Source organism: Sciurus carolinensis, chromosome 8 (genome assembly GCF_902686445.1).
Source record: "Sciurus carolinensis chromosome 8, mSciCar1.2, whole genome shotgun sequence".
In the NCBI taxonomy this organism is placed as follows: Eukaryota; Metazoa; Chordata; class Mammalia; order Rodentia; family Sciuridae; genus Sciurus; species Sciurus carolinensis.
In genome coordinates, this window is record NC_062220.1 from 50,171,969 (window position 1) to 50,197,598 (window position 25,630).

The following is a 25,630-nucleotide window of genomic DNA, read 5'->3' on the forward strand; positions in this document are numbered from 1 at the left end:
ACTTTTGTTTGAAGACAAAGTACTGATGACAATAGAATACCACAAATCACAAAGATTAAAAATTTTTTTCGGTATGATTATGTAGCCTATTTGGGCTCTTCCACAAAAATGTGAGTATTTAAAAATTATTTGAAGTACATTTGTTTTTTGTTTAAGTAATGTTAAACTCAGAATGAAATAACAATTCTCCTTCGATGGATGCACTTGTACAAAGGAATTACACTGCTAAGTCATTAAATAAGCAAACTGGTAATCAATTTTTTAAATCTTAATCCAAGTTTTATACCTAAAATTATAACTAAAATGTATAAGACTTTGATTCTCTGATATATGAAGGGAAAATCTGGCTTATAAGAAATCCTAAAGAAGAAAATACATGTAAAATTAGAGATTTAACATCTTTTTTGGAAGACAGCAATGGAAGCACGACAACTATTCCAGTCCAAGTGCCACACTGTTACCTGTGGTGGCCAATTAGCTCGTAGAATTCTTACCTGCTTTGGTTACTGGTTAAATAAGAGACTAGTAGAAGATTAACTCTGAATTTTGAAAAGTTAACTAGTAGGGCTTATTCACAAGCTAACTGTACTACTTTCTGTTGTTATTAAGGTTTTTTTTTTTTTGGTGCTTGGGATTGAACCAATGGCCTCATGCATGCTAAATAGTGCTCTACAACTAAGCTACATTACATCCCCAGCCCTAGTTTTATTAGTTTGATTGTCAGATAATAAAATTATTGGAATATTTGATCCATTGGTAGAATACACACTTATGCAAAACTATTAATTCAGGAGTCCCTATAATTTAAAATTACAGCCCAGAATAGTATCATGTAGCATTCCACTGAGAAAAATCAATATCAAGTTGCAAATACTTACATCTAAAAATTTTCTCATTTTTTCTAATTGCTTTTCCAGTGCTTGGTTTTGCTGTCTTATATCCATTAATTCATTATTTTTTTCTTGTTCCAACTCTATAAACCTAGTGACTTGTTCTTCGACATCTACTTCTAGTGCTTTCACTTGTTTTTGAAGGTCATCACGTACTTTTTCAGCTTGACACTGTACCTCTAACTTTTCCTTCATTAATTTTTCTGTCTCATGTAGTAGTTCTGTTTATAATATGTAGAATTATAGAGTTAATTACAATTAATGGTGTTTTCAATGAATTTTACCTTCATGAAATAAAGGCTGAGAAATATTTTAAATATACATTAAAAAGTATTCTCTTATGAAAATAACAAAATATCTTACTTCTACATACATAAGCTAGTATTATTAAAATTACGCAGAATTAACAAAAAAGTCCTGTCACAAAAATAGCATTTTTGTAAAAACATAGCAAATGACAAAAAAATCCACTTTTCATTATTCAGAAAAGAACAAAATCAAATTAATTTTAAGTATAGGAAAAAAACATTTTCTTTACCTCATGCAAAAATTAATTCATTCCAAATCCATAAATCACTTTTATATGCATATGCAATATATACACAAATCACTGTAAATATTTACACAAGCAAGAGTTGCAGAAGAAATATGACTATAAACCGAATTTCCTGTTACTCTTATTCCTCATTAGATCCATATTACTAAAAAGTTGTTTTTACATGCTCACATGTATGTGCATCAAGGGAAAACTGATATGTGAGAGACAGTGTGGTTAGCACTTAGAAACAGACTATGGCTTCAAATCCTAGCTTGCCACTTCTGTTCTATATGATATTCAATATGATCTTTAGTTTCCTTATATCTAAAATGGGAATAATATCATTACCAACCTTTTAAAAGCAATTTTGGAATCAAATGAGTTTTAATATGTAAAAACAGTGACTGGAGTATAGTAAGCATTTTTGTATTGGTTAATATTATTATTAATATAATAATAAAGTATATAAAGAAAAAATAAACCAATCCTCTAATAAAGAAAATAGAAAGAACACAACTCTAGAATCTTTATACTAACTGATATGTCAATGCTGTACTCAGGCTTAGGAATCAATAGAAAACATCTTTACACTGATATTAGATGTTAACATAAAGTAAATCAATCAGAAGGCTTCTTATTGAATTTCATTGATCCTTTTGCTACCATCATCTTATAAACTTCCTGACTTAGAAGAGCATTCTGGAAAGTCATAGTACTAGAAGAGCTTAATATATTTGTTAAAAAAAAATAAAGAAAAGTCAAGAAAAAGACCCCAACATTTTCTTTGAAAAATTGAAAATTTTTAAGTTTTGTGCAAAATAGATACAATAAGATGATGGTCATTAGAATCTCAGTTGTTAATTTCAAATGAAAGTGTAAAATTTTATTGTAAGATAAGCTGTTTTGTTAGTAAATAGAACAACTGTAAGTATGAAACACAGCAGCAAAACTTCAAAATTAGAGATGTTAGTTGAAAATCCAAGGATCACTCAAATTTTGAGTCTAAGTCTACCACTCAAAAATAGTCCACCCAATTGTATGCACACACCTGTTCCATGAGCTGCATCGAATGCAGCATCTACTAGTCCTATGAAGACAGAAAACAAGACAAAACACAACGAAAATATTATATATCTTCTATTGCCTAAAATAATGTAAAGTATGTGTCCACATGTATAAGAAACAGATGTTGAAGCCACTGATTATCATCACTGGATATATTTTGAAAAGTTCCAATATTTCTTGAATATTTTACATGTATGGCACGTATTCTTTTCCACATTAAAAATTACAACCCTAAACCTGTGGTAGACTAATCTTCATCTTACAAAAAACGTATGTTGTATTTCTTAATTGATAAAATGAAATTACAAAAACTAGTTTACAATTCCAACTTTTGTTTACTATAAAAAAGTGAGGTATCCTCATGATTGCCATTCTGATAGGACCAAATTACAATCTCAATGTAGATTTGATTTTTCCTAATGGCTAGAGAGGTTGAATATTTTTCATACAATTACTGGTAATTTGTACTTCTTCTTTTGAAAAGTGTCTGGTCAGTTCTTTTACCCATTTATTGTGTAGGTCACTTGGTTTTTGATATTGAGTTTTTTGAGCTATTTATAAAATCTGGATATAAAAAAAAAGTGAGAGGACACAATAAACAGAATTTAAATTTTTACCATTACAAAGATTGACATTTACTGCTAAATAAGCTTTAACTTCAAGATATGACTTAGTTTCTCATTTAAGGAAAAATTAAGGTTACTTGTAAATTTAAATTCTCTTTGAACTCAGACTAAACTAGGTGTCAGCCCACTTCTAGCACCAACTGACCTTTTCAATCTATTTGGCTTGCAAGCCCAAAACCTCCACATCTGCTTATTACTAAAATCAGACCATTGTTCTTAGTTATTTAATCCAACAATATATTTTTGCTATCTCTTTGTTATTAAAAGAACTAAGCCTTACACAATTTGTAAAATATTTTGCCCAGTTATTTGTGGCCTTCTCCTGAGGCAGATTTTTGGGGATAAATAAAGAACTGTTTTTTCCTGTTAACAGTTAACATCTGTCAAAGATTAAAAAAAGAAAGAAAGAAAATCCTGATTCTACATGATTCGCTAATAAGACATTTACCTATAAAGTATGTTTTCTTTTAATCTTTCAAGTTCCTATATGGTATATATGAATAATGGCATTTAAAGAGAGAAAAATTATGTCACCTGAATGTTTAAAGAATATAAACGAAAAGAAAAGTGTTCCAAAGTCTGAAAATACATACGTTGTTCAACTTGTCCTGCTTCAGCTTTCATAGCTTCCTTCTGTCTAGATAATAATTCTCTTTCTTCTTGCATTTGTTGTTGGTCTACTTCCAGTTCGTGCAACCTATTACCTGCACATAACAATTCCTGCTCAAGGCGATTTATTATATCAGTTTTTTCCTGAATTTGCCTTTCAAAAAAAATTTTTTCATCGGCATAGCCATCAATGATACCTGTAAGGCAAAATGAACAGGAAATGAAATTACAACTCATTCCAATTTGAACATTAGGTTTTAGTATGAACAACAAAAGGGCTGTTAGCATAACTTTAAATCATTCTAACCTATTAAAAGACCTGAATGAACTTGCTATCAATAACAGCAAATTAATCTTTAATATGGTACATTTAATGCAGTTGTCTTTTTTTTTTTTTTTTTGGTACCAGAGATTGAACCCAGGGTGCTTTACCACTGAGCCACATCCCCAGCTCTGTTTTTTATATTTTATTTAGAGACAAGGTCTCACTAAGTTGCTTATGGCCTTGCTAAATTGCTGAGGCTGGCTCTGAATTCACCATCCTCCTGCCTCAGTCTCCTGAGCCACTGGGATTACAGGTGTGTGGCAATGTGCTGGGCCTAATGCAGTCTTCCTGTTTACCACTCAACATAAACATGAAATTTCTCTAAACTTTCGAGTACTTTGCTATACTAAAGTTATCATCTCGTATGTGCACAACTCACTTTATTAAACAGAGAGAAATACACAAGTTTCTGGAAAGTTTAATGTAAATCAGATGCTCGTAAATCAAATAACAATTCTAGCAGAGTAGAGCAAAGAGAATGGGAGAGGGGAAGGAAGATGGGAGGGAAAAAGGGAGGATCATGAACTAAAATTGATTTCCATGCATGTATGAGTTTCTTGAGATGACCCCAACTACTATGTATAACTATGAAGCTCCAATAAAAAGGATCTCTTTCTCTCTCTCTCTCCCTCGTTGATATTTTAATTCTAGAAGGTCAATACACATAGCATGGGGGAAGAGACAAAGCCCAGGGCTTTAGAGGCTTAAAACCTATGGTCACCATTTAATGGTTACCTTAAATAATTCAATAACATCTTTGCCTTCAGTTTTCTCATTTTTAAATTATAAGTATTGTCTTAGGATGGTGGGATCATGGTAACAACTCACCACCATTCATTTCTCTGTTTTCTAAAATGTTTTTTATATTTTCCTCTTATAATTGTGTATATGCAGTTTTAAAAACTGCTTGGAACAACTGAAGACAAACACAATTACTTTTCAATGGTTGCTCTAAACTAGAGCAGACTCATTTCTGAACTTGGCTGTACATCAAAATCTCTATTTGAAGAATGAAATTCCACTACTGTGACTTGCCAATGGCAAGGTGCTTACCCTCAGCTTTACTGAGCTCCATGGCCAATTGTTCTCTGGCTCTGATTTCTTGGTGAAGGCGTTCTCGTAGTTCTTCTAGGCACTTCAGAGATTCTGCTGCTTCTTGTTTCTGTTTGAATGACTCCCGCATCAACTCTGTCTGCGTAACTTTTGCATGTTCGAGCTAAACCAGGAGGGAAAGAATACATGAAGGAAGATGAAGTGTTAGGAATACCAGTGTCATTTTCCATTAAAGTAAGGATTTAAAATAAAGGACATGCTACTGAGTTAGAGTCACTTAAAACAGTTCGAGTGAACATTAACATTAGTGGGTAGCATAAGTCATAGTAGACTCTATATTTGGTTTATTCTGAAAACCTTGGAATTCAGAGGCATTAAAAATATAGCCTTGAGGCCAAAGTTCTCAATCAGGAAGTAACTGAATCACCATCACTGAACCATTGTGTGAAATTATAAAAAAGTACCATCTCTACTTTAGTTATCTGGGCTTCTGTATTCATCATCTATTTACCTGTTTTTACTGAAACAACTACATGCAGGAAAAGAGACAAAAACAAAAACAAAAACTGAGCTCAAATGTTTCTAGTACTTAGTCCAAGAATTTAAAAAAATGATTATATGAATTGACAACAGGTTTACAGCAAATCTCATAAAATTTTGTAAATTTATATATACTTTGTATATCAGAAAGATATTACTGTCATGTTTAAGCCTAAAATGATAAGATGCAGTGATTTCTAAGGCTTTTAATTTAAAGTTAGACATCAGTAGTATATTATAAAATTAAGATAATATTTAAAATCTTATTCTTAAAGACTTTTGCTCTTCACACCTGAGTGTTATTTGCCATAGTTCTTTTTTTTTTTTTTTGGTATTGGGGATTGAGCTCAGGGGCACTTGGCCACTGAGTCACACCCCTGGCCTTGTTTTGTATTTTGTTTAGAGACAGGGTTTCAGTGAGTTGCTTAGTGTCTTGCTTTTGCTGAGGTTGGCTCTGAACTGGCAATCCGGCTACCTTAGCCTCCTGAGCCGCTGGGATTACAGGAGTGCGCCACCATGCCCGGCTATTTCTTTTATTTTACATTTGTTTTTAGTTGTAGATGAACACAATACCTTTATTTACTTATTTATTTTAATGTGGTGCTGAGGATTGAATCCAGTGCCTCACATGTGCTAGGCAAGTGCTCTACCACTGAGCTACAACCCCAGCCCCAATTATTATTGTTTTAAAAGGATGTTTAAATTTTATTTATAACCTATTATTTGAAAATGAATATACATATAAGACTCATAATGGAAAATTAAGCATAAATTTTAATTTATGAATTTCCTAAAATATCTGTGAAAATATAGTTACTTTAAAAAGGAAAACAATTTATGAACATCTTTACATCTTTAATTAGCAAGAATATTTTTCCTTTAAATGTGGATAAATACTATATGTTAATTTTTACTATAAAGAAAATGACCATGAACTATAAATTTTGTATACAACTACTCTCCTGAATTTAGTCACATTCCATATTTTTAAAATATATCAATTGCTTCTATATGTACATTATTTTTTATTATATGCTAATGACCTAGCAAATACATGAAATCTACAAGAGTTCAAAGTTATAAATAAAAGAGGTAAACTCAGGAATTCAATATTTGCAATAAAATAAATATTTGCTTTAGGATTAAATAAGCTTTTGCCCCATGCTCCATTTCACAAGACCTACCATAATTTAGATATTTACCATAAAACCACAAGAAATAACTTCAGTTTTAGAAAACAAAACAAAAATCTGAAGCAATCAAATACAGTGAGCTTAATATATTTTATTTATGATAGTAGTTGGGAATCACTTTGTTTGGGATAAGAGACCCCCTTTCAAATTCTCATTTAAATACTTTACATTTTAAAAACTCTTCTATACAGTTAAGGTATGATTTCTTTGTAATATCTATAATAGTATGAAGTTAATAGGAGTTTTATAAAACTTGATATTTTCAAAGTATTTAGTTAGCTCACATTACATTTCACATTACATTTAAAGTACGGATAAGCTTTAGTAAAGATTCTGTCACTTAATAAGTTGTAGGAGAGGGAGCAATACTATTCTGAAAACCATCTGGCTTGTTAAACATTAGCTAGCATGTACGGTTAAAATCACCAAAGTCATAAAAAGTGCTGAATAACTTGTAGTGAATCATTCACAACCTATTTAAGAATCAAATGAACCTGGAATACTGAATATGCAGGTATCTTTATGCTAAACATCCTTAGCAATGTTTAAAAAATAAGTTTCACATTAAAAGCAGAAAAAGATATTTCTCTACAGAATTAACAGACATATAGAAAACTGAAAATAAGTTCCTTTTGGTGTAAGAAAATCTAGAATACAAGTTTGCTTTTCCTTGCCTGGAAATACTGCCAGTATGCCATGGTTGTAAATATTTCCTAATTGGCTCAATGACAATTCACTTAGCCGATCTAGATATCACAATGCCTATCCTCTCAAATATAATCATTCCATTTTTAGTCCCATTTTTATTCAGGAATGATGTCATAAACATACAAAAACAAGAATCTTAAAGACAGCAGAATCTTTTATAAATGGCTTGCCTGGCACTGGAGAAATGTAATATTATCTCTTTATGCTTTCTGGAATTAAGAACACAGCCAAGGTGGGACTTTTAGACCAAACTGAGTCCTTTGATACATTTAGGATGAAGGAGCAGCAGCATATACCAAATAATAACAAAATATGGTTCTATTCCATTTTAACCTTATTAATAATACTTAAAATTCCATTTCTCATTATGCTTATATTTTAAACTAAATTAATTCTTTTATACTTACAGAATAAGGAGGGGTAGGCAGTGAAATTTTAGAAATAAGCTTTAATACATGCTCATTTCTTTTATGAACCAAGTGGAAAATAGAAGTATTAATAATTACTGAGTTATTTTCATCCAAATGATCACACAGAGGAAAAGGATATGGTAAAGGCACTCGAGATTCAACCTCATAAATATCTTCATCTTGTTCTTCCAACCAAGAGCCACTGATTTTGACAGTTGCCAAATAGGTCCTGTAAGAATCCATTCTAGAAGATGAAGCTGCCAAGCTTCTTCACTTTTCAGTTTTCCACTACATTAAAAAGTTCCTTCTAGTTTATTCAAGATATTCCATACTAGTTTCTGTTTAGCACCATCAAATACATAAAAAAAAAAATTCATACAAATGAACAATAAAAAGGATAAGAAAGTCCAGGGGGAAAAAACCCTACAAATCTAAAAACCAAAACCAAAACCAAACCAAAACAAATCCTAAATGTCTATCAGTCTTTATCCAAAGAATCGAAAACAAAACAACAACAAAAAAACTGCACAAAAAAAGCACGCACACAAACCACCACTATTTTACCTAGAATAGGTAAATCCTTGACAAATGAAAGAATGAAAAGATAAATGTATAATAAGCAGAGCAATAAAACTACTTTCAGTATCAAATATGTCTGTGGTAATAAGTAAGCCTTCCAAGCAGAACCTGGCAGGGAAGGTCAGGTTTTAAATATCCACAGCAGCAGTCTTGAGAAATGTAATTGCAACATTATTTCCCTTGGTCTTACAGCTTTGCCCTATTCAAAAGGAAATGCTCTTCCAAACTGAGCCACAGGATTCTAGTCAGTGTCCCCTGAGGGAAAGGTCAGAACAGAGGGTGTGGTTTAATGTCTTTACCTATATGTATACTGACAGGTGGAATGTGAATTAATACGCCCACAAAAAAGCCTGCCTAACAGGATCCAAGTTCCTTGAAAGGGTTATTTAGAGAAGTTTACAATGTGTCTAAGATAAGCTGGTGTTTTTCCACCCCACTAAAAATTGTTTTAATTAAAAATGTGAATAAAATATGAGTTTACATTACTGATCAGTTCTTCAAGTATATCAGACATATAATCATAATTATGTCTGGAAATTAAACTAGAACTTCTTTTTGATAATTCCTTAGATATAATACTTAAAAATTTTTTTTTTAGTTGTAGATGGACACAATACCCTTATTTTATTTATTACTGTGGTGCTGAGGATTGAACCCAGTGCCCCATGTATGCCAGGCAAGCACTCCATCACTGAGCCACAACCCCAGTCCCAGACATAATATCTTTGAGGAGCCACTGACAGTAAATACAGACAGTTCAGTTATAATTTATTTTCACACTGACTTATTTACAGAGTGTTATGTTAAGGGAAAAAAATATTTTTAAAGCCGCCTTGTATAAGTTGATAATTATACCACTTGAGGTAGCCTATGAACTGTGACTGAAATGTAAAAGCCCAAGTTGTATATGATAGTTAGCTTCAGGTAATTCCAGAAGCCCGAGTAATACTGAATGAACCAGTCATTCATAATTATAAAAGATAAATAACTTACTTCTTACTATTAAAAGATTCTCAATAATGAAAACTATTTTAAATAAAAGAAAAGATTCATTTTGGTTACTAGTAACTAAATATCCTAAACCCACAAAGTCTTTATCTAAATGGAAAAATCCATACTAAAGCAAGTGACAGGTTAAAAAATGCCTTATAATTATAGCCACTCTTACTACATAAAGTAGTTTGGAGAAGCTAGTTTGTTTCATAGCAGACTAATAACTGAGACAGAGAAAATAAAATTTTTTACATAAAAGTCCCAAAGCTGCAGGGAGATGGCATGTGGTTGGGGAGGTGCAGTTGCCTTTTAAAGTTCTGAAAAATTTTGTTTATTACTGTTTCTTATATTCTGCAGTTAGTCTGTGAAGATGTCTTAACACCTGTATGAGATGGGAGCCCTGACCTATGACTGGGGCAGCTAAATATGATTTTAATGAGGCTACAGCAGATGCAAAATCATCAATATCCTAGCTATTCAGCTTTATGAACGGGGGTGGGGGGTCCCACACCTTGCCTATGAAATGCCTCTCAAAATACGCTTTCCCTGCTCCCTTTGCAAATTACAGTTATTTTGATAATCATCTAATTTCTCTCATATGGGGTAAAAACAAAACTGTGGGTAAGAAATAATTCTTCATAAATAGCACATTTTAGTCAACGTAAGAATTAACTACAAGGGAAAAATAATTGGGGAGAAAAAAAGACTCAAAGAGTAACAGATAAAGATGACCCAGAAAGGGGCAGTCTTTATTAACTAGTACCATACTACATTAATTGATATTCAGAAAGAAGACCCTGAATTAAAATACCTTTAAATGATGTACTAATATTTTCACCCAGTTTTGGAAGCACATAAAACTTGTTTCTATGCACATAAAACAAAAACCTTTATAAATAAGGTATGTCCGCTTATGACTAGGAACGTGGGTCAAGGTAAGAAACTACAAAGAACAGTAAAAATAGACGAAAAAAGTCTTAAAAAGTAGTAAAGATGATTCTGGATGATGGCATATGGTGATTATGACAATAATTCAAATTACATTCAATTTTGTATTTTCCTCTAGTTTAAAAGCTTATGAACCTTTTTGCAAAAAACTTAAAATACAGTGACTTCAATTTCTAGAAGCACATTTAACTGTCCAGACTAGTTCCTTATCCTCAGGTTTCAGGTCAGGACTTTAACATATGAATGAAGCTATTAATTTACAGTACATAGCTACATTTCCCCAATGAAAAAGGTTTACATTAATCATATAATGTCAAAGTCATTTAACCTTTTTTCCCTTATAAATTATTTCCTTCAAATTATAAAACACTTCTGCTGCTCTTGGACTTTGCTTTGTTTACTTATTTCTCTAAGTTATTTAATAGAGAGACTAAATCCTGAATATATTACCTGACAGAACCCTGACTATTGCTAAGCATACTGAGGGCAACACTTGATGGCAAAATGTGTTTCAGCACTTATAGTTATGATTAAAACAAAAGAATGACTAAACAAAAAGCTTAGTCTGCTCTAAAGAGCAGATTTCCCTTTGAAAAATTATAGAAGCATGTAGCTTTGATTCCATTACTCTCAAAAATGAGAATTAGTAAACTCACAATAATGTTCTGTAATGAAAATCATTCTGGAAAAATGAATTATTCATTAATTTCTTCCATGGGATTTTTAAAATTTTTTTTATTTTTTTTTATTTTTTAGGGTAATGACGTTTATTTTATTTTTTCCCCTCCCCCCAACCCCTCTCACCCCTCTTTTCCCTCTACACAGTCCTTCTTTCCTTCATTCTTACCGCTCTCCTTAGCCTAACTCTAAACCTAACCCTAAACCTAATGCTAGCCCCTCCCACCCCCCATTATATGTCCTCATCCGCTTATCAGCGAGATCATTCGTCCTTTAGTTTTTTGAGATTGGCTTATCTCACTTAGCATGATATTCTCCAATTTCGACCATTTGCCTACAAATGCCATAATTTTATCATTCTTCATTGCGGAGTAATATTCCATTGTATAAATATGCCACAGTTTCTTTATCCATTCATCAACTGAAGGGCATCTAGGTTGGTTCCACAATCTGGCTATGGTGAATTGAGCAGCAATGAACATTGATGTGGCTGTATCTCTGTAGTATGCTGATTTTAAGTCCTTTGGGTATAGGCCAAGGAGTGGGATAGCTGGGTCAAATGGTGTTTCCATTCCAAGCTTTCTGAGGAATCTCCACACTGCTTTCCAGAGTGGCTGCACTAATTTGCAACCCCACCAGCAATGTATGAGTGTTCCTTTTTCACCACATCCTCGCCAACACCTATTGTTGCTTGTATTCTTGATAATCGCCATTCTAATTGGGGTGAGATGAAATCTTAGGGTAGTTTTGATTTGCATTTCCCTTATTACTTAGGGATGGATTTTTAAAATTCTCATTTTTAATTTTATTAAGTTTTATTTTATTGGCAAATAATAATTGAAATATTTTGAGGTAAAAAGTGATGTTTTCTTATGTGCATAGTTTGTGGACCTCAAATATTTATAACTTCTTTGTGGTGAAAATAGTTAAAATTCTCTCCTTTAGCAATTCTGAAATATACACTAACTATTATCACCATGCTGTGTAATAGAACACAGTCTTTCTGTCTGAAACTTTGTAGTCCAAGGAATTCCTAAGGAAATTTTTTGGTAAATAATCCACTGTGGCTCTAAATAATAACCTCTGGATTCCATAAAACTTTAATTATTGAAAGATTAATTCCCATAGAACAGATGTGTTTCTATTTTTACCTAACTGAAAAGTCAAGAATCTTTGAAACCATACTCTCAAAGATAATTTTTCTGCAGAATTGAAGATCACTGAACAAAGACTGTATTAAAGAGATTATCTTTTTAAGGACCTAAGCTGAGTCTCTAAGCACCTTTCATTACTGTATGTTGAAAGCTATTCCAATCAATTGGAAAACTATCAAACTCCACTGAGATAGTTCCTGTTAGGTTACCAATGATCTCTGGATTTCAAAATTTATTACTCAGTTATAGTTATAATTAAAACAAAAGAATAACTAAAGAAAAATCTTAGTCTGCTCTTTAATTCTTAAGATTCCCAGAAGGCAGAAGAAGTAGTGGTTAAGAGCATGGACTCTGAAACCAAAGTACCTGGGTTCACATTCCAACTCTACCACTTAACTTGTAAGCCTGGGCAAGTGACTTCTCTAACTGGTTTCTATGTTTCTGCTCTGCATGTACCCTCAACACCCTCTCTATCTATTCTAGTCTATTTTTAATGAGATAGTCAAAGTGATCATTTTGGAAAATACAAGTTAAATTCTCTAATGATCTAAAGATGGAAACAATCTATATGTCCTTTAAACAGTAAATGAATAAACTGCTACAGCCATATAATGGAATATCTCTCACTTATAAAAAAAAGTACAGGACTGGGGATATAGCTCAGTTGGTAGAGTGCTTGCCTTGTAAACACAAGGCCCTGGGTTCAATACCCACCACCAGAAAAAAAAAAAAAAAAAAAAAAAAAGGAACAAACTATTATTACACAAAACAACATAGATGATTTTTAAATGCACTTTGTTAAGGTAATGAAGCCTGACCCAAAAGACTACATGATATATGCTTTCATTTATGACACTTTGGAAAAAGCAAAACTGTAGGAGAGGAAAGCAAGCCAGTATTTACCACAGGCAGGAGGTGAGAGAGGGGCTGACGATAAAAGAGAAGTGGCTGGGAATGTTGGGTGATGGAACTCTTTGTATAATAACTGTAGTGATAAGATAAATGACTCTACACATCTGTCACAATAGAAAGAACTGTCCACAAGTGATTTTTTTTTTCTTATTCAGAATAAGGAAGAACCCAAAATGGAATAAAAAAATCACAACTTTATTATGATTGTCATAAATATTCATGTACTTATTATATTCATATATAACATGGTCAGGCTCCTACTGCACCACACTACCTAGTCAAGTAAGCAGAGGGCTGTTGTGATTTGGGGACTTGGCCTAGGGAACTGAGTGTTTCAGGAAGATCCCACACACTTGATTGTTGACTGATGGCAGCATTAATGATTAGGGAGAAGTTTTTCTCCCTCGTTGACTGTAAGAACAAAAAGTCTGTAAGAACCGCTGCTCACTTGTCATTTATTTGTCATTTTCCATGGTGATTACCAAAAGATTATAACCATAATGTGCATAATTTATAGTGGCATTAACAGTGGTCAAGTTCCAGGTCAAAAGTATGTAATAACGGTCAAGAAAGAAAAAGAAGGGCCCCTGTTACAGCTCAGTGGTAGAGTGCTTGCAAGCATGTGTGAGGCACTGGGTTCCATCCTCAGTACCACATAAAAAAATAAATAAAATAAAGTTATTAAAAAAGAAAAAAGAGGGGCTGGGGAGATAGCTCAGTCAGTAGAGTGTTTGCCTCACAAGCACAAGGCCCTGGGTTTGATCCCCAGCACCGCAAAACAAAACAAAACAAAACAAAACAAAAAACAAAAAAAAAAAAGAAAAAAGAAAGAAAAAGTATCACTGTTTTCTAGTAGAAAAAGTACAAATCTCAAAATTTAAACACTAATATGACTGAAATAAACACAAACCAAACAAAAAAGAATGATTCAGTATAGAATTATCTATACTATATAACTTTCACAGAATAAAAGGATAATTAAGATGCATATGCATTCAAGCTTTAAAAGTACTGAAAATGAGTAAGCTCAGCTGACTCAGTTGGGTAGCATACTCTAGAAGTGGCTTATGCAAAAGCATTCTAAAAGAGACAGATCCTAGGACTTAGGTTAATTAGAAAAGACTAAAAATGTAGTAAATCTTGGTAAAAAATGTGTATTTTCTTATGTAGACTATGGAATTTCACATTATGGACACAGCATTTACAATGTCAATATTTGAGTTTAAATAAAGTCTGCTGAACTTCAGGCAAAAGGAAAGGTGACTATACAATTCTCTGATCCAAGAGTATAATTTAATGTCTTAATAATACAAATGAAGTTGGATTTTATGGGTACCATTTCTTTACTAGAATTTAGGATGTTGATATTGAAAAATAAAATAACTCTCCAGTATTTTAGTGGAAGATGGAACCATCACTTATGTTTTTACTAACAGTCATTTTTTCTACTCTTGGCAAATAACACAAGTATTTGAGCCTTCAAGATTATTAGATGTCCTCTGGTTCTTTGTGATGCTCAAACAAATTTCCAAGTTACTGAAACAGAAGCTTTTAATCATTCTGTACATGCTATAAAAGAAAGCTCTAGAGAAATAAGAATTGCCCAAGGTTAAAAATTTCTTCTGTTATTTAACTACAGGTCCTCAGAATTAATCTATGGAAACATTTCTGAGACCTACATAAGCCGTATATTTACCTTAGTTTGGCCAGTCAATCAAGGTGCAAACCAGAAGATATATTCTAACTTTTTATTCCCCATTTCTCTCCCCAAGTGCTGGGGACAGAACTCAGCGCCTTGCACATGCTGGGCAGGTGCTCTACCACTGAGTCCCATAACAGGAGATACATTATGATGAATTTCCCTGACCAGTTAGGTGAATTCTCACTACAATGTATGGTATCTCAAGATTTTCTTTAAGGTATAATTCATATTCTATCACAGAAAAAAGGTTTAGTTTGTTTCCAAACAAAAAAGAATATCTGGGGAAATTCTAAGTGTCATGTCTGAAGACTAGTCAAAGAACAAATATTTCAATAGAACCATATGTTATTTTGATAATGCCTTCCTCAGTGAATCCCAGCAGCACGTTACAAGTGTCAGGGGGTGGGGTAATATATTGATAAGAGAAGTTAATAAACTAGTAGGTAGTTAACAAATTATTTTAAATGTCAATAATTGAAGAAATGGCCTAAAATCAATAACTTAACCCTAATATAAATGAATCAGGCATTAATATGCAAAATACATACTATTTGTCACAGTAATTAATAGTCACTGATATTGCAGAAACATGGATATTTAATTATTAGGGAAAAAAGTACCAAGGAAAGTCAGTCATCAGAACAAGAGCTCAAAGACAACCTTTTGACTTCTCAAACTTTATCTTTAAAGAACAATATTTTAATGGAAAAACTGCCCAACTAACTTCCTACCAAGAAATAGCTTGTAGGGTGAATTAATCTAGTCATATTTATAAAAAGAATGTAAAAACCTGGTGAAGGAATTTAAAGTTTGATTTGTAATACTGTAATAGTATGTTATGAAACATATAGTTTTAGAGATTCATTGTAGTATTAAGTTAAATAACATTTTAATGGAGTACTTCACACAATGGTGAGGTTAAAATCTCTTTTAATATAAAAAGAGTAATGTGTAACTATCTAGACAATCTAAATATTAAAACACCAGTGAGTTTTTGACCTGGAAGAGCCCATCATTACATTACCCTCACTACCTAAAAACAAGACTATTAATACCAATATTGGGTGTCACAAACACAATTATTAAAGAGAAGCCTAAAAAACTTCTGTGGGATAACAGAAATATTTACTCATTTATGCCCAAGATATTCAGTAGATATTAATAATTAAGGAGGTTACCTGATCGTTAGTTTCACTTATTGTTTCCAGAAGTTTTTCAACTGCTGTTTGTAGTCTAGAACTAATGTTCAGCATAAGTTCTTCATTCTCAGGATCAACCTCAGTAAGAGTAAAACTACTCCTCACGAGCTGACGTGACAACTCTGTTCCTTCCTCAGAATAAGAGGGTACAGATTCATCTATAACTAGAATAATAGTATGTTAAAGACATAAGTTAAAAACCAATTAATAATTATACTTTCAAATTTTAAAACCAAGTCATATTGAAATAATTTTTGAAATTACATGTCTTTTAATAACAGCACTATAAAAGATTGCAGAAATTACTATTTGGGTTATTTAGTAATTTTTTTAAATATTTTTTTTTGGGGTGCTGCAGATAAAATCCAGGGCCTTGCACATGATAAGCATGTGCTGTACCACTGAGCTATATTCCCAACCTGATAAAAACATTTAAGAAAACTTTTAATAAATATTTACCAAATGTCCAGCATGTAGAGTTTGCTGAGAAATGGGGACACAAAGGAGTCAAAATCTGTTTCCTATCCTAAAAGACTTCACGGTATAATGAAAAAATACACATATATATGTGAGAAAGAAAAAACTTTATTGTGCAGTGGGAGATAGCAAATTATTGAAGAATAGAATAAATGCTCCTATTTGGAGCAAACCTCTGAGTTTTAAGCACTACATTTTTGAGCACCACCTGCTCTGGCTACACAGTAAAAGAAATGAATAATTTAACAGCTTGCTACTTTCATAAAAGGTATACCGGGAAGCATTAGACTGGTGAGAATTTCTAATTTAACTATGAACATTGTTATCTACACTATCATTATCATTACACTTTAGAAAATCAGGCTGATGTGGGCTGATGATAACCTTTGCAACTGCAAAGTGAAATGTTAATAGTGTATGTGGAGATGCATAAACTGTTAGAAATTTGGGTCTGCAGACTGAGGGGTCATTTGCAGAAATATAAGAGCTGAAACACTGAAAGTGGTTACATCTGTTTTAGGAGTGATATTTAGTGAGAGAAGGAAAACAAAGTTGGAGCCTCTGTCTATCTTAAACTAATAAAAGAAGTGCTATAGAAAATATCAGATAGACAAGAGAGGGATGTTCCAGAAGAGAACATTTCAGAAAGAAAAGACTTCAGTGAAGTTATTTGCCTAGAAAGACAAACAAGCAAGGACTATCCTATGAATTTAATGACTGAAAAGTCAGTGTTGTCCTCTGAAAGAACAGTGTTGATACCGTAAGAACAGAAGCTAAAGGCAATGAAAGCAGGAGTCAATCTATTTTTGCCTATTCTCTCATCAAGTATGCTAAAGTCTACCTTGTGTGTGTGTGTATGTGTGTATGTGTGTGTGTGTGTGTGTGTGTGTGTGTGTGTGTGTGTATGTATATGTAAACTAAAAGCAACTGATAGTTATTTTTAACAGTATGAAGACTGTAGCATGTTTTCTGGTCCACAGAAGCAATCAATGGTGAGGAAAAGACTGAAGATACTGTGTACACAAGGGAACAAATCTAAAGCACAAAATACAGAAAACATATGAAACACAGAAACTTATAAATAATCACTGAAAGTTTTTTTTTGGAATAGCAACAAAAAATAGGCATTAAAGTACCTAGAAAAGGTGAAGATGTCAACTAGCTTAATGTATTTTATTAATAACATTTTTCAGGGCTGAAGGTATATAGCTCAGTAGGAAAGAGCTTGTGCTTGCCTGGTCTGAGTGAGGTCCTAGGCTCAATTCCCAGCACACACACACACACAAAAATTGAAGACAGAAATTATCTGAAATAATCTGAATATTTTACACTAAAGAAACAAATTTGTTTATTCCTATGAAACAAACAAATGAGAAAACAGCAAAATTATACTTACTCATAGTAACTAGTTTTGGGGAAAAAAATCTCAGGACAACAAAAAGAAGGGCTATTTCATAACATGTCAATGGAAATCAAGAACAGGCAATTTTGTGAACAGAATTATTTCAGAGTGGTGAAGAACCACTCACATATATGCTGTAAACATAGCAAATAATACTTATTCAAGTCTTTTAGACATGTACTTTATGAATTATAACCATTCATTTCCTGATGGATAACAAAACAGTAAGTTTCTCAGGGTTAAAGGAGGGTGAACAATATGATAGTGTCTTCCCAGCCTCAGTGGCTCACTGAAGATCTCTATGGTTCCAACTGGAAACTATTCACATCTAGCCTGACCCAAGTATCTGACGGATGAGAACTGTACTAAAGATCTGGAGACTTAAGAGATTTGTCCAAAGTCACAGTAAAAAAAAAAAAAAAAAAAAATGAGGTTTTCTTATCACTAACCCAGTATCCTTTCTAGAACATCCCACTGCTCTAAAAACAAGCTGAAACAAATGAACTTCAATCCCTGGACTCCTACAAGAAGGATAAGCATTCTACCCCTAAACTATCACAATGCAGACCTAAAGGAAATTTTCTTTCAACACAACCTGGGGAACTCATTTTTATGAACTGATCTAATATATATACTCAGGTTCAAGTGATTTGACATTTGGCTCAAAATTTCCTTTCAATTTCATAAACTAGTTTGCTTTTATGAGAAAGTGAACATTAGCATAATCATTTATTTTTTCAAGTGTTAACAAGTTCATACGTGTTTAAATCTAAACAAGTTCAGGCTTGAAGGTTGAAACTACATCACAAGTGATACTTTAAACAACAAATGTTACTTCACAATGAGATTAAGACTTAATTCTGTCTGTTATGGTAAATAACATAAACCTTTCAAAAGTGTGTTTTAGTTTTTACAGAAATGTTTCCATTAAAAATATGAAAGAATGTCAGAAGAACTTCTTACACATGGAGCATATTGTCAATATTTTAAAGTCAGTATTTTCATCAATTTTTATAAAAGAAATGTTTTAAATCATAAACTCAATTAATTCAACATATCCCTTAAGAAGCAGAATACGTAAGAATACTCCAATGATACTTAATTTTATTAATAAGAGTAACACAGCCAGGCATGGTGGTATATGCCTATAATCCCAGCAACTTGGGAGGCAGGGACAGGAAGAGAATGGCAAGTTCAAGACCAGACTCAAGAACTTACCAAGGCTCTAAGCAACTTAAAATAAAAAGGATTGGGATATAGCTCAGTGGGTAAGTGTCCTTGGATTCAATATCTGGTACCAAACCAAACCAAACAATGATTGGTAAATATGAAAATATAAGATTGAGTTAATTAAATGGATCAGCAAAATTATCTGTGCAACAATTTTTTTTTACACAATGTATTTTTTAACTTTGGATGAAGTTTTCTTCTTGTAACATTTTTTCAGAATCAGTCAACAGTTAAGTAATTACAAATTTTAAGGATTTAATTAATTCACATGTACAAATGGTTGTAAGTAAAATATTAAGTACTATGAATTAATCTTGCCTTGAATGGGAATCTCAGTGCCTCCTTCACTAGACTATGCACTGCTGTAACGTAGAGACTATAGGGAAACTGCTGAGTAAATGTTTGTAGAATTGAATGGATAAAATTGCTTATAATTAACAAACAATTGCTAAGTATTTTAAACAGAAACAGATTATCTATAGATACAGATAGTGAATAGTAGATCTGCTTTCTTAAAGAAAATGGAACAAAAATGTCATCCTCTGCTTGAGTTCAATTATCAATTTATCCTTTTTTATAACTCAACACACTGCTCTAGAAGTAGTATGCTGTTGTTTGATGAATATTTCAGTAGCCATTTTGAGAAATGTCTATGAGAAATGCTAACAAAAAGGCGAAAATTATTTTTGTAATCTACAGAACATTCCTTAGAGTGTCTTTTGAATATAGAAGTCAATCTAGTCTAGCTCTTACCAATAGAACAGAAAAATTCCTCCCTAGAAGATTAAGTTAAACCAGTTAATTATCTTAAAAATAATTGATAGCTACTTTTATAAGTTTTAGGTATTTTCAAACATTACCTAATTCTTCTCTATACATCAAGGTCCATCTGTAGACATAATAGTCCTTGATTGAGAGTTTAACCACAAGTTAATTTGAAAAATGTATCTACCAAGTTTGAAAACAGTAAATGTGGAAGGAAGGTTTAAAAGACAGTATTATTTCATCTCTTATTTTACTAAAAGCAGCTTTGAAAATTACTTTTGAACTCACCTGAGGTGTCTTTTAAGTCAATTTTATTTTAAATTCCAAATCAAGCTTTTCTCTGCACTTAAAACATACTATTGGCTAACTAGTAAATAGGCAAACCTTGTAATTAGAATACTTTTTCATTTCTCCCCATGAAGCTTAAAAATTAGAATGTTTTCAAAAATTGTAAAAACTGGCATTTCAGAGCATTTCCCTCTACCTGGGAAGAAGTGGTTGGATGTGAAATGGTAGTAAACTCTAGGCTTGATCTTCTTCTAATTTAAGAATTCAGGCCCTATTTTTCTAGAAGCACCTGACAAAACTTTCTTCCCTTTGATTTCCTAATTTCTTCTCTAGCAAGGAATAAGGAACTGAAAATACAAGACAGAATAGAGGTCAGCAATGTGATAGTAAGAAATTAAAAGAAGAGCCCAACTTACACAGCTAGAGGAAGAAGACAAAATTAGGAAGATGGCCATGTCATATCAGGACCTAATTTCTATATCCACACTAATCTGTCAACCACTTTTCCAAAAGGAAGAAAGGACCTAGCAGAGGATAGTCCCAAGATAAGACCAAAGCTTCCGTTTCTTATAATGACATTCTTCTAACCATCTCAATGTAAAACTGGTTCTGAATTCCTACAAGTTCTTTACTCAAAGCTCTTCTTAATTTATAGGGTGGTGATGTGGAATTTTTCCTTTATACGTGGAGAAATGAAAGTCTTCTGGTTTAAAGGTATATATGATGGCAACTCTAAGACATTCACTTGCAAATGCTATACAATAATACATATAGTGCTTTGAAAAGAGTGGTTTTATATATTTGTGTTTGGAGGTGCATTTGTTGAAAAATACTCGAATATTCTCTCTTCTATATTTTCCACACATAGAAAGAGTGCCTTGAACTCAGCAAGACTTGTTGAAGATGATTATTTCAAAAGTATATGTAACTAATATTACCTCCTCTTGTGTGTTCCTCTTGGACATTTGACTTGTGAGATATCTCTGGCTCTGATCTCCAAATCAGGCTGACAGATGATTGGCCTTTACTAGATCTATCTAAAATTCCAAGAACATGGCGGCCAATTGTTTCTTCGACAGCTGCTGTTGTCTTTACAACTTCTAATAGGATCTTTAAAAGTCTGTTATTAGTTTTCTGGAGTGCAAACCTATAAAGAAACATTTATTAAAATATTTAATCTTTTTATAGTAAATCCTTTGCTATTATCTCACAAAAATGCAATGAAAAATATGTGATTGGAAAAATACCATATAGATTTGCTCTATTAAAATAATACATAATGGCACCTACCATGAAGTACCTTCTTTGCTTTTAATTTATTTTAAAACTATATTATAAAGTAATTTGATTTCTCCTAGAAAACAAATGTATAGCTATAACATTTTAAAATGTGTATTTTATTGACCTGAAAGAAATCAAATAATTACATTTAAAGATAGTAATTAAATTAGAAGAAAACGTAAAACTCAAGTTTCAAAAAGTGTGGTAATACCAATATCTAAGTTACTGAATTGGTAATATTGTTCATGTTTATTCAAATATATCGCTTATCTTTTTATGTGTCAAACATATTTTAAGATATAATTAAGAATCCCACTAGAAAAAAAATGGTAGTATTTCCACAACTTCTTGGTGATAAACTAGATGTTTACTGTAACAGGCAAAGACCTACTTTTAAAAAGGTTTTCAGTGAAACTACACTCAGTCAACACCACAGGGAATATTATAGACTGTTTTTTATTACAACCAGACACAAAAATATCTCTAGTTACACATACTACACTCAGCCAGTAGGAAAAGAAACATATCTTCAACTAAGTAGAAATAACAGCTCATCTTTTTAAAGATAAATAATATGTTCTTATCTTAAAATTAGAAAATATTTTTAATCAGCCTCCAAAAGATCTCTGCACTCACTATTAACATTTTAATGCCTATATTTCTAGACTTTTTTTTCTCCTCTGTCTCACTCAAATATATACACATTTTAAAAACAAAAGGGATCATATTGGACAAAGTGTTTTGTAAGCTTTCTTTTTAGCTTAACATGAACATTTTACCACATGAAGAAATGTGCTTCCATAAATGGTGATTCAAAGTACAATGAATTAATTTTATGAATAACTGAATAACACGCTCATCTTAAACAGTTTAATTCAACAGAGATACCACAGTGGCAAACTTCATATTTAATACATGTAGGCAAAATAAGAAACTTTCATAGTAAAGATCCCCTGACCTAAGAGACTTCTCTCACCCTCGCATTGTAGGAGATTACTAACAATCAGGTTTAAAGGGTATCTGTTTCACAGGCACATGACATACCTATTTTAAGATCAGGTAATATATGGAGAAGTTTTCCTTTAGTATTTGTCAAGCCAAAGAAGATAGTTCTATTTTTGTACCTAGATCAAATTCTCTGCTTACATAATCAAGAATATTAAAAATAAAACCCCAAATAATTTAGATAGCAGGAAGTAAAGGGTTTTAATTCCTCAACTTTTATAGAAGTTTTGTGCAAGCCCCAAATCCCAGGAGTTGGATAATGTGAACACACTTCTACTTAAGAGAAATGATTAAAACTGATAAAATGGTGAAAAGAAATAAAGATGAACATTCATTTTATCAAAATTCACTATAAAAATTCCTCAAAATCAAACTTTCAAGTTTATAAAATATGTTAGTGATAATATAAAATAAACAAAGCGTTTATTTTATATTGGCATGGTAACTCTAATTTTCATACACTGTCTTTCTTGTTTGAGTTCCATACTGATTGTGTTCCATACTGATGATCCAATGGGGAAGCCAAAATCTTAGGGGCCAAATTCCTCCATGCAAGCTGAGGAAGGAGGTTAGGAGGACACAAAAGGGTTGACAGTGACAGAAATCGGAAAAGGAGGAAATTAAGTTAGTGGATATTAAGTTTTAATTTAAAATTTAAAAAATTATTTTCATTTGAACAAAATAAATTTTAAACACTGTGCTTAAGGACCTTAATATTAATGTAGGATAATTATTCTCACATAGTATAGTTTTATACATTTTAATACTAACATTTACAAAATGAAAGGGAGGTTTTGTTAACATTGGTCATTAACTTATTACTGCTAATTTATTACTACTGGGATATGGATTAAAAAGGTCTCACCTGTTATGCCATGAAAGCATGAAAGAAACTAAATGTTGAATATTTACATATACAGTAATATTTTTTCTCAACATAAACAAACCAGAGAATAGTTTACACTGAATCCATGCCCATACACTGAAGAAGGAAAAAAGAAATAAGCTCACAGGTAGAACTTTTTTTTTTAGGTTACAAAACAGCATTAAGAAGAATAAAATTAATCAAGAAAGGTCTGATGTCCAAATAATAATAAACATTTAAAGTAAAGTTTATGACCAAGAGCCAATTAAAAATTTTAGTAGATAAAAAGATTTTAAAATTTATAATTTAATGACCAAAAATGGATAATCCTTTTACATACTACACATATATGGACATCTTTCATACATAGTATTTTTAAGATAATATACATGTACAAGATATAAATATGGATGAATAGGGTTTATTACATTTTAACAACCATTTTAATTGACTTTGCACTGAAAAAATACACGTTTCATATACCTTTCATTGGACAGAATATCAGGAGGTACATCTTCAGGTGTTCTGTCCAATTCCTTTTCTGTCAATGTTTGTTCTTCAGCCTCCCTTGGGCTTTCATTTTCATTCTGTTTAAGTTTGTGCAAAGGCAGAGAGGACAAGACAGAAAGAAAACCTGTTATCTTAGAAACAGCATGTCATTCTTCTTTATTGGTATGACGTGAAACAGAAACTTCTGTGCACAAAGTAGATACTGCTTGAAATAATATTTAACTATATTTTATCAAGAGATCAGCGTTATCAATAAAAGGTGAAATATTCTAGTGCAGAGATGAAAAACATTTTAATGGTTCAAACTAATACATGCTATACAGTGTGATAAAAAAACGTTGTTAGGTTGCTCCTTGGTGAAACATCAGTTGCTGCTACAGCAATGCCAGATTCAAATTATCTTAAATAGAAAGCAAGGACTTTGACTCCACCTACCTTACATGTAAGTGCTTACCAACATGTTAAACTTAGTACCTATAAAAATACATCTCACACCAACAATAAAGACAAACAAATCCTATTGCATTGTTGATCCACTGTTCCTAAAGGCACCAAAGTCCATACTACCTGTGTTTGCGTACTGCTGCTGCGCAGCTCACAACACAGCTTCTCTCTTCCAGCTAAAGACAGCTGCTTGAGTGCTTCCAGTTCCTCTAAAAGCACCCTTTCTCTCTCTGAAATCAGGTTTTCATTATCTAGTGAGGACCTCTAAATAAGAAAAAAGGTCATAAGAGAATATTGTTTGCGATAGAGGTAAAAAGCAGAAACATCAAGCAGATTTCTTTTAACCTCCTGGGACCCAAGAGAACTTAATTCTATCTGTGATTCATATTCCATTATTAGGGGTTAAAAGGCATATACGAAGTTCAATGCAAAATTTAAATATCCAGGAATTTGTATAGTTCAAGTACTATTTTTATGTCAATTTTGCATTGAAATTTTAGAAGTCTGAATTCACAAAATGCAATGAAGAAAAGCAAAACTGATTTTTCCAAATGATATATTCTCAAATACCAATTTTCCTATTACTTTATATTTAAAAGAGAAGCATTTATGTTAAGCATTCTCTCTTTTTAGTTTTAGTTTTCAATATTAAATTCAATAAATTTGTTTTCATAAGAACTTTCATGTAAATATTTCTTGCTTTTCTGCAATAATTTTGTGAGTATATTTTATACATTAGTTGACAAGAATACAGATCCCAAATACCATGGAATATTTAAATTTAGACAAAAAAGGGATAAGAATGTTATATAAATTTGAATTTCTCTAATCAACAAGAGATGTTTCCTGGAGATAGTTCCAGAAAGAGACTACTTCAGGAGATTTCCATTCATGATTAAAAAGATGGATTAAAGATAGATAAAGATAAACCATGGAGAAGCTAACTGGTGGACTCAGAACTATAAATGAATATGGATAAAGTGAATGACAGCAGCTATATACTCAAGTACTCCAGTATAATATTTCCCAAACTGTCAAAGACCTTCAGCTATGTATGGTCAGTAAAAAAAAAAAAAAAAAAAAAATTAAATTAATCTTGTAGCCATGCTTCCAGTGCTTGAAAGGCAGTTAAATAAAATGATAATGCACATTATACAGTTGAGTTAGGTATGCCTAACACAATCTAAATTTAGCTGATCCCAGGACCTTCCTGGTGTTACGTATTTATAACTTATTCATAT

At 32.1% G+C, this 25,630-nt stretch overlaps 1 protein-coding gene across 8 annotated transcripts in view; it reads right to left on the reverse strand.

The window, feature by feature from the left end:
• The window catches only part of Akap9 (A-kinase anchoring protein 9), a 125,331-nt gene that overhangs the window by 41,341 nt on the left and 58,360 nt on the right, over positions 1-25,630 (reverse strand). For 5 of the 8 annotated variants that reach the window (XM_047560053.1, XM_047560050.1, XM_047560049.1 and 2 more), the window contains 8 exons: positions 24,513-24,653; positions 23,919-24,022; positions 21,223-21,431; positions 16,102-16,286; positions 5,107-5,269; positions 3,713-3,925; positions 2,477-2,515; positions 879-1,111 (listed from right to left, as the gene is read on the reverse strand). In XM_047560053.1, the coding sequence (XP_047416009.1) occupies positions 879-1,111; positions 2,477-2,515; positions 3,713-3,925; positions 5,107-5,269; positions 16,102-16,286; positions 21,223-21,431; positions 23,919-24,022; positions 24,513-24,653 (1,287 nt within the window). The remainder of the gene's footprint in view (positions 1-878; positions 1,112-2,476; positions 2,516-3,712; positions 3,926-5,106; positions 5,270-16,101; positions 16,287-21,222; positions 21,432-23,918; positions 24,023-24,512; positions 24,654-25,630) is intronic. The other 3 variants (XM_047560054.1, XM_047560048.1, XM_047560051.1) reach the window with 2 other exon arrangements.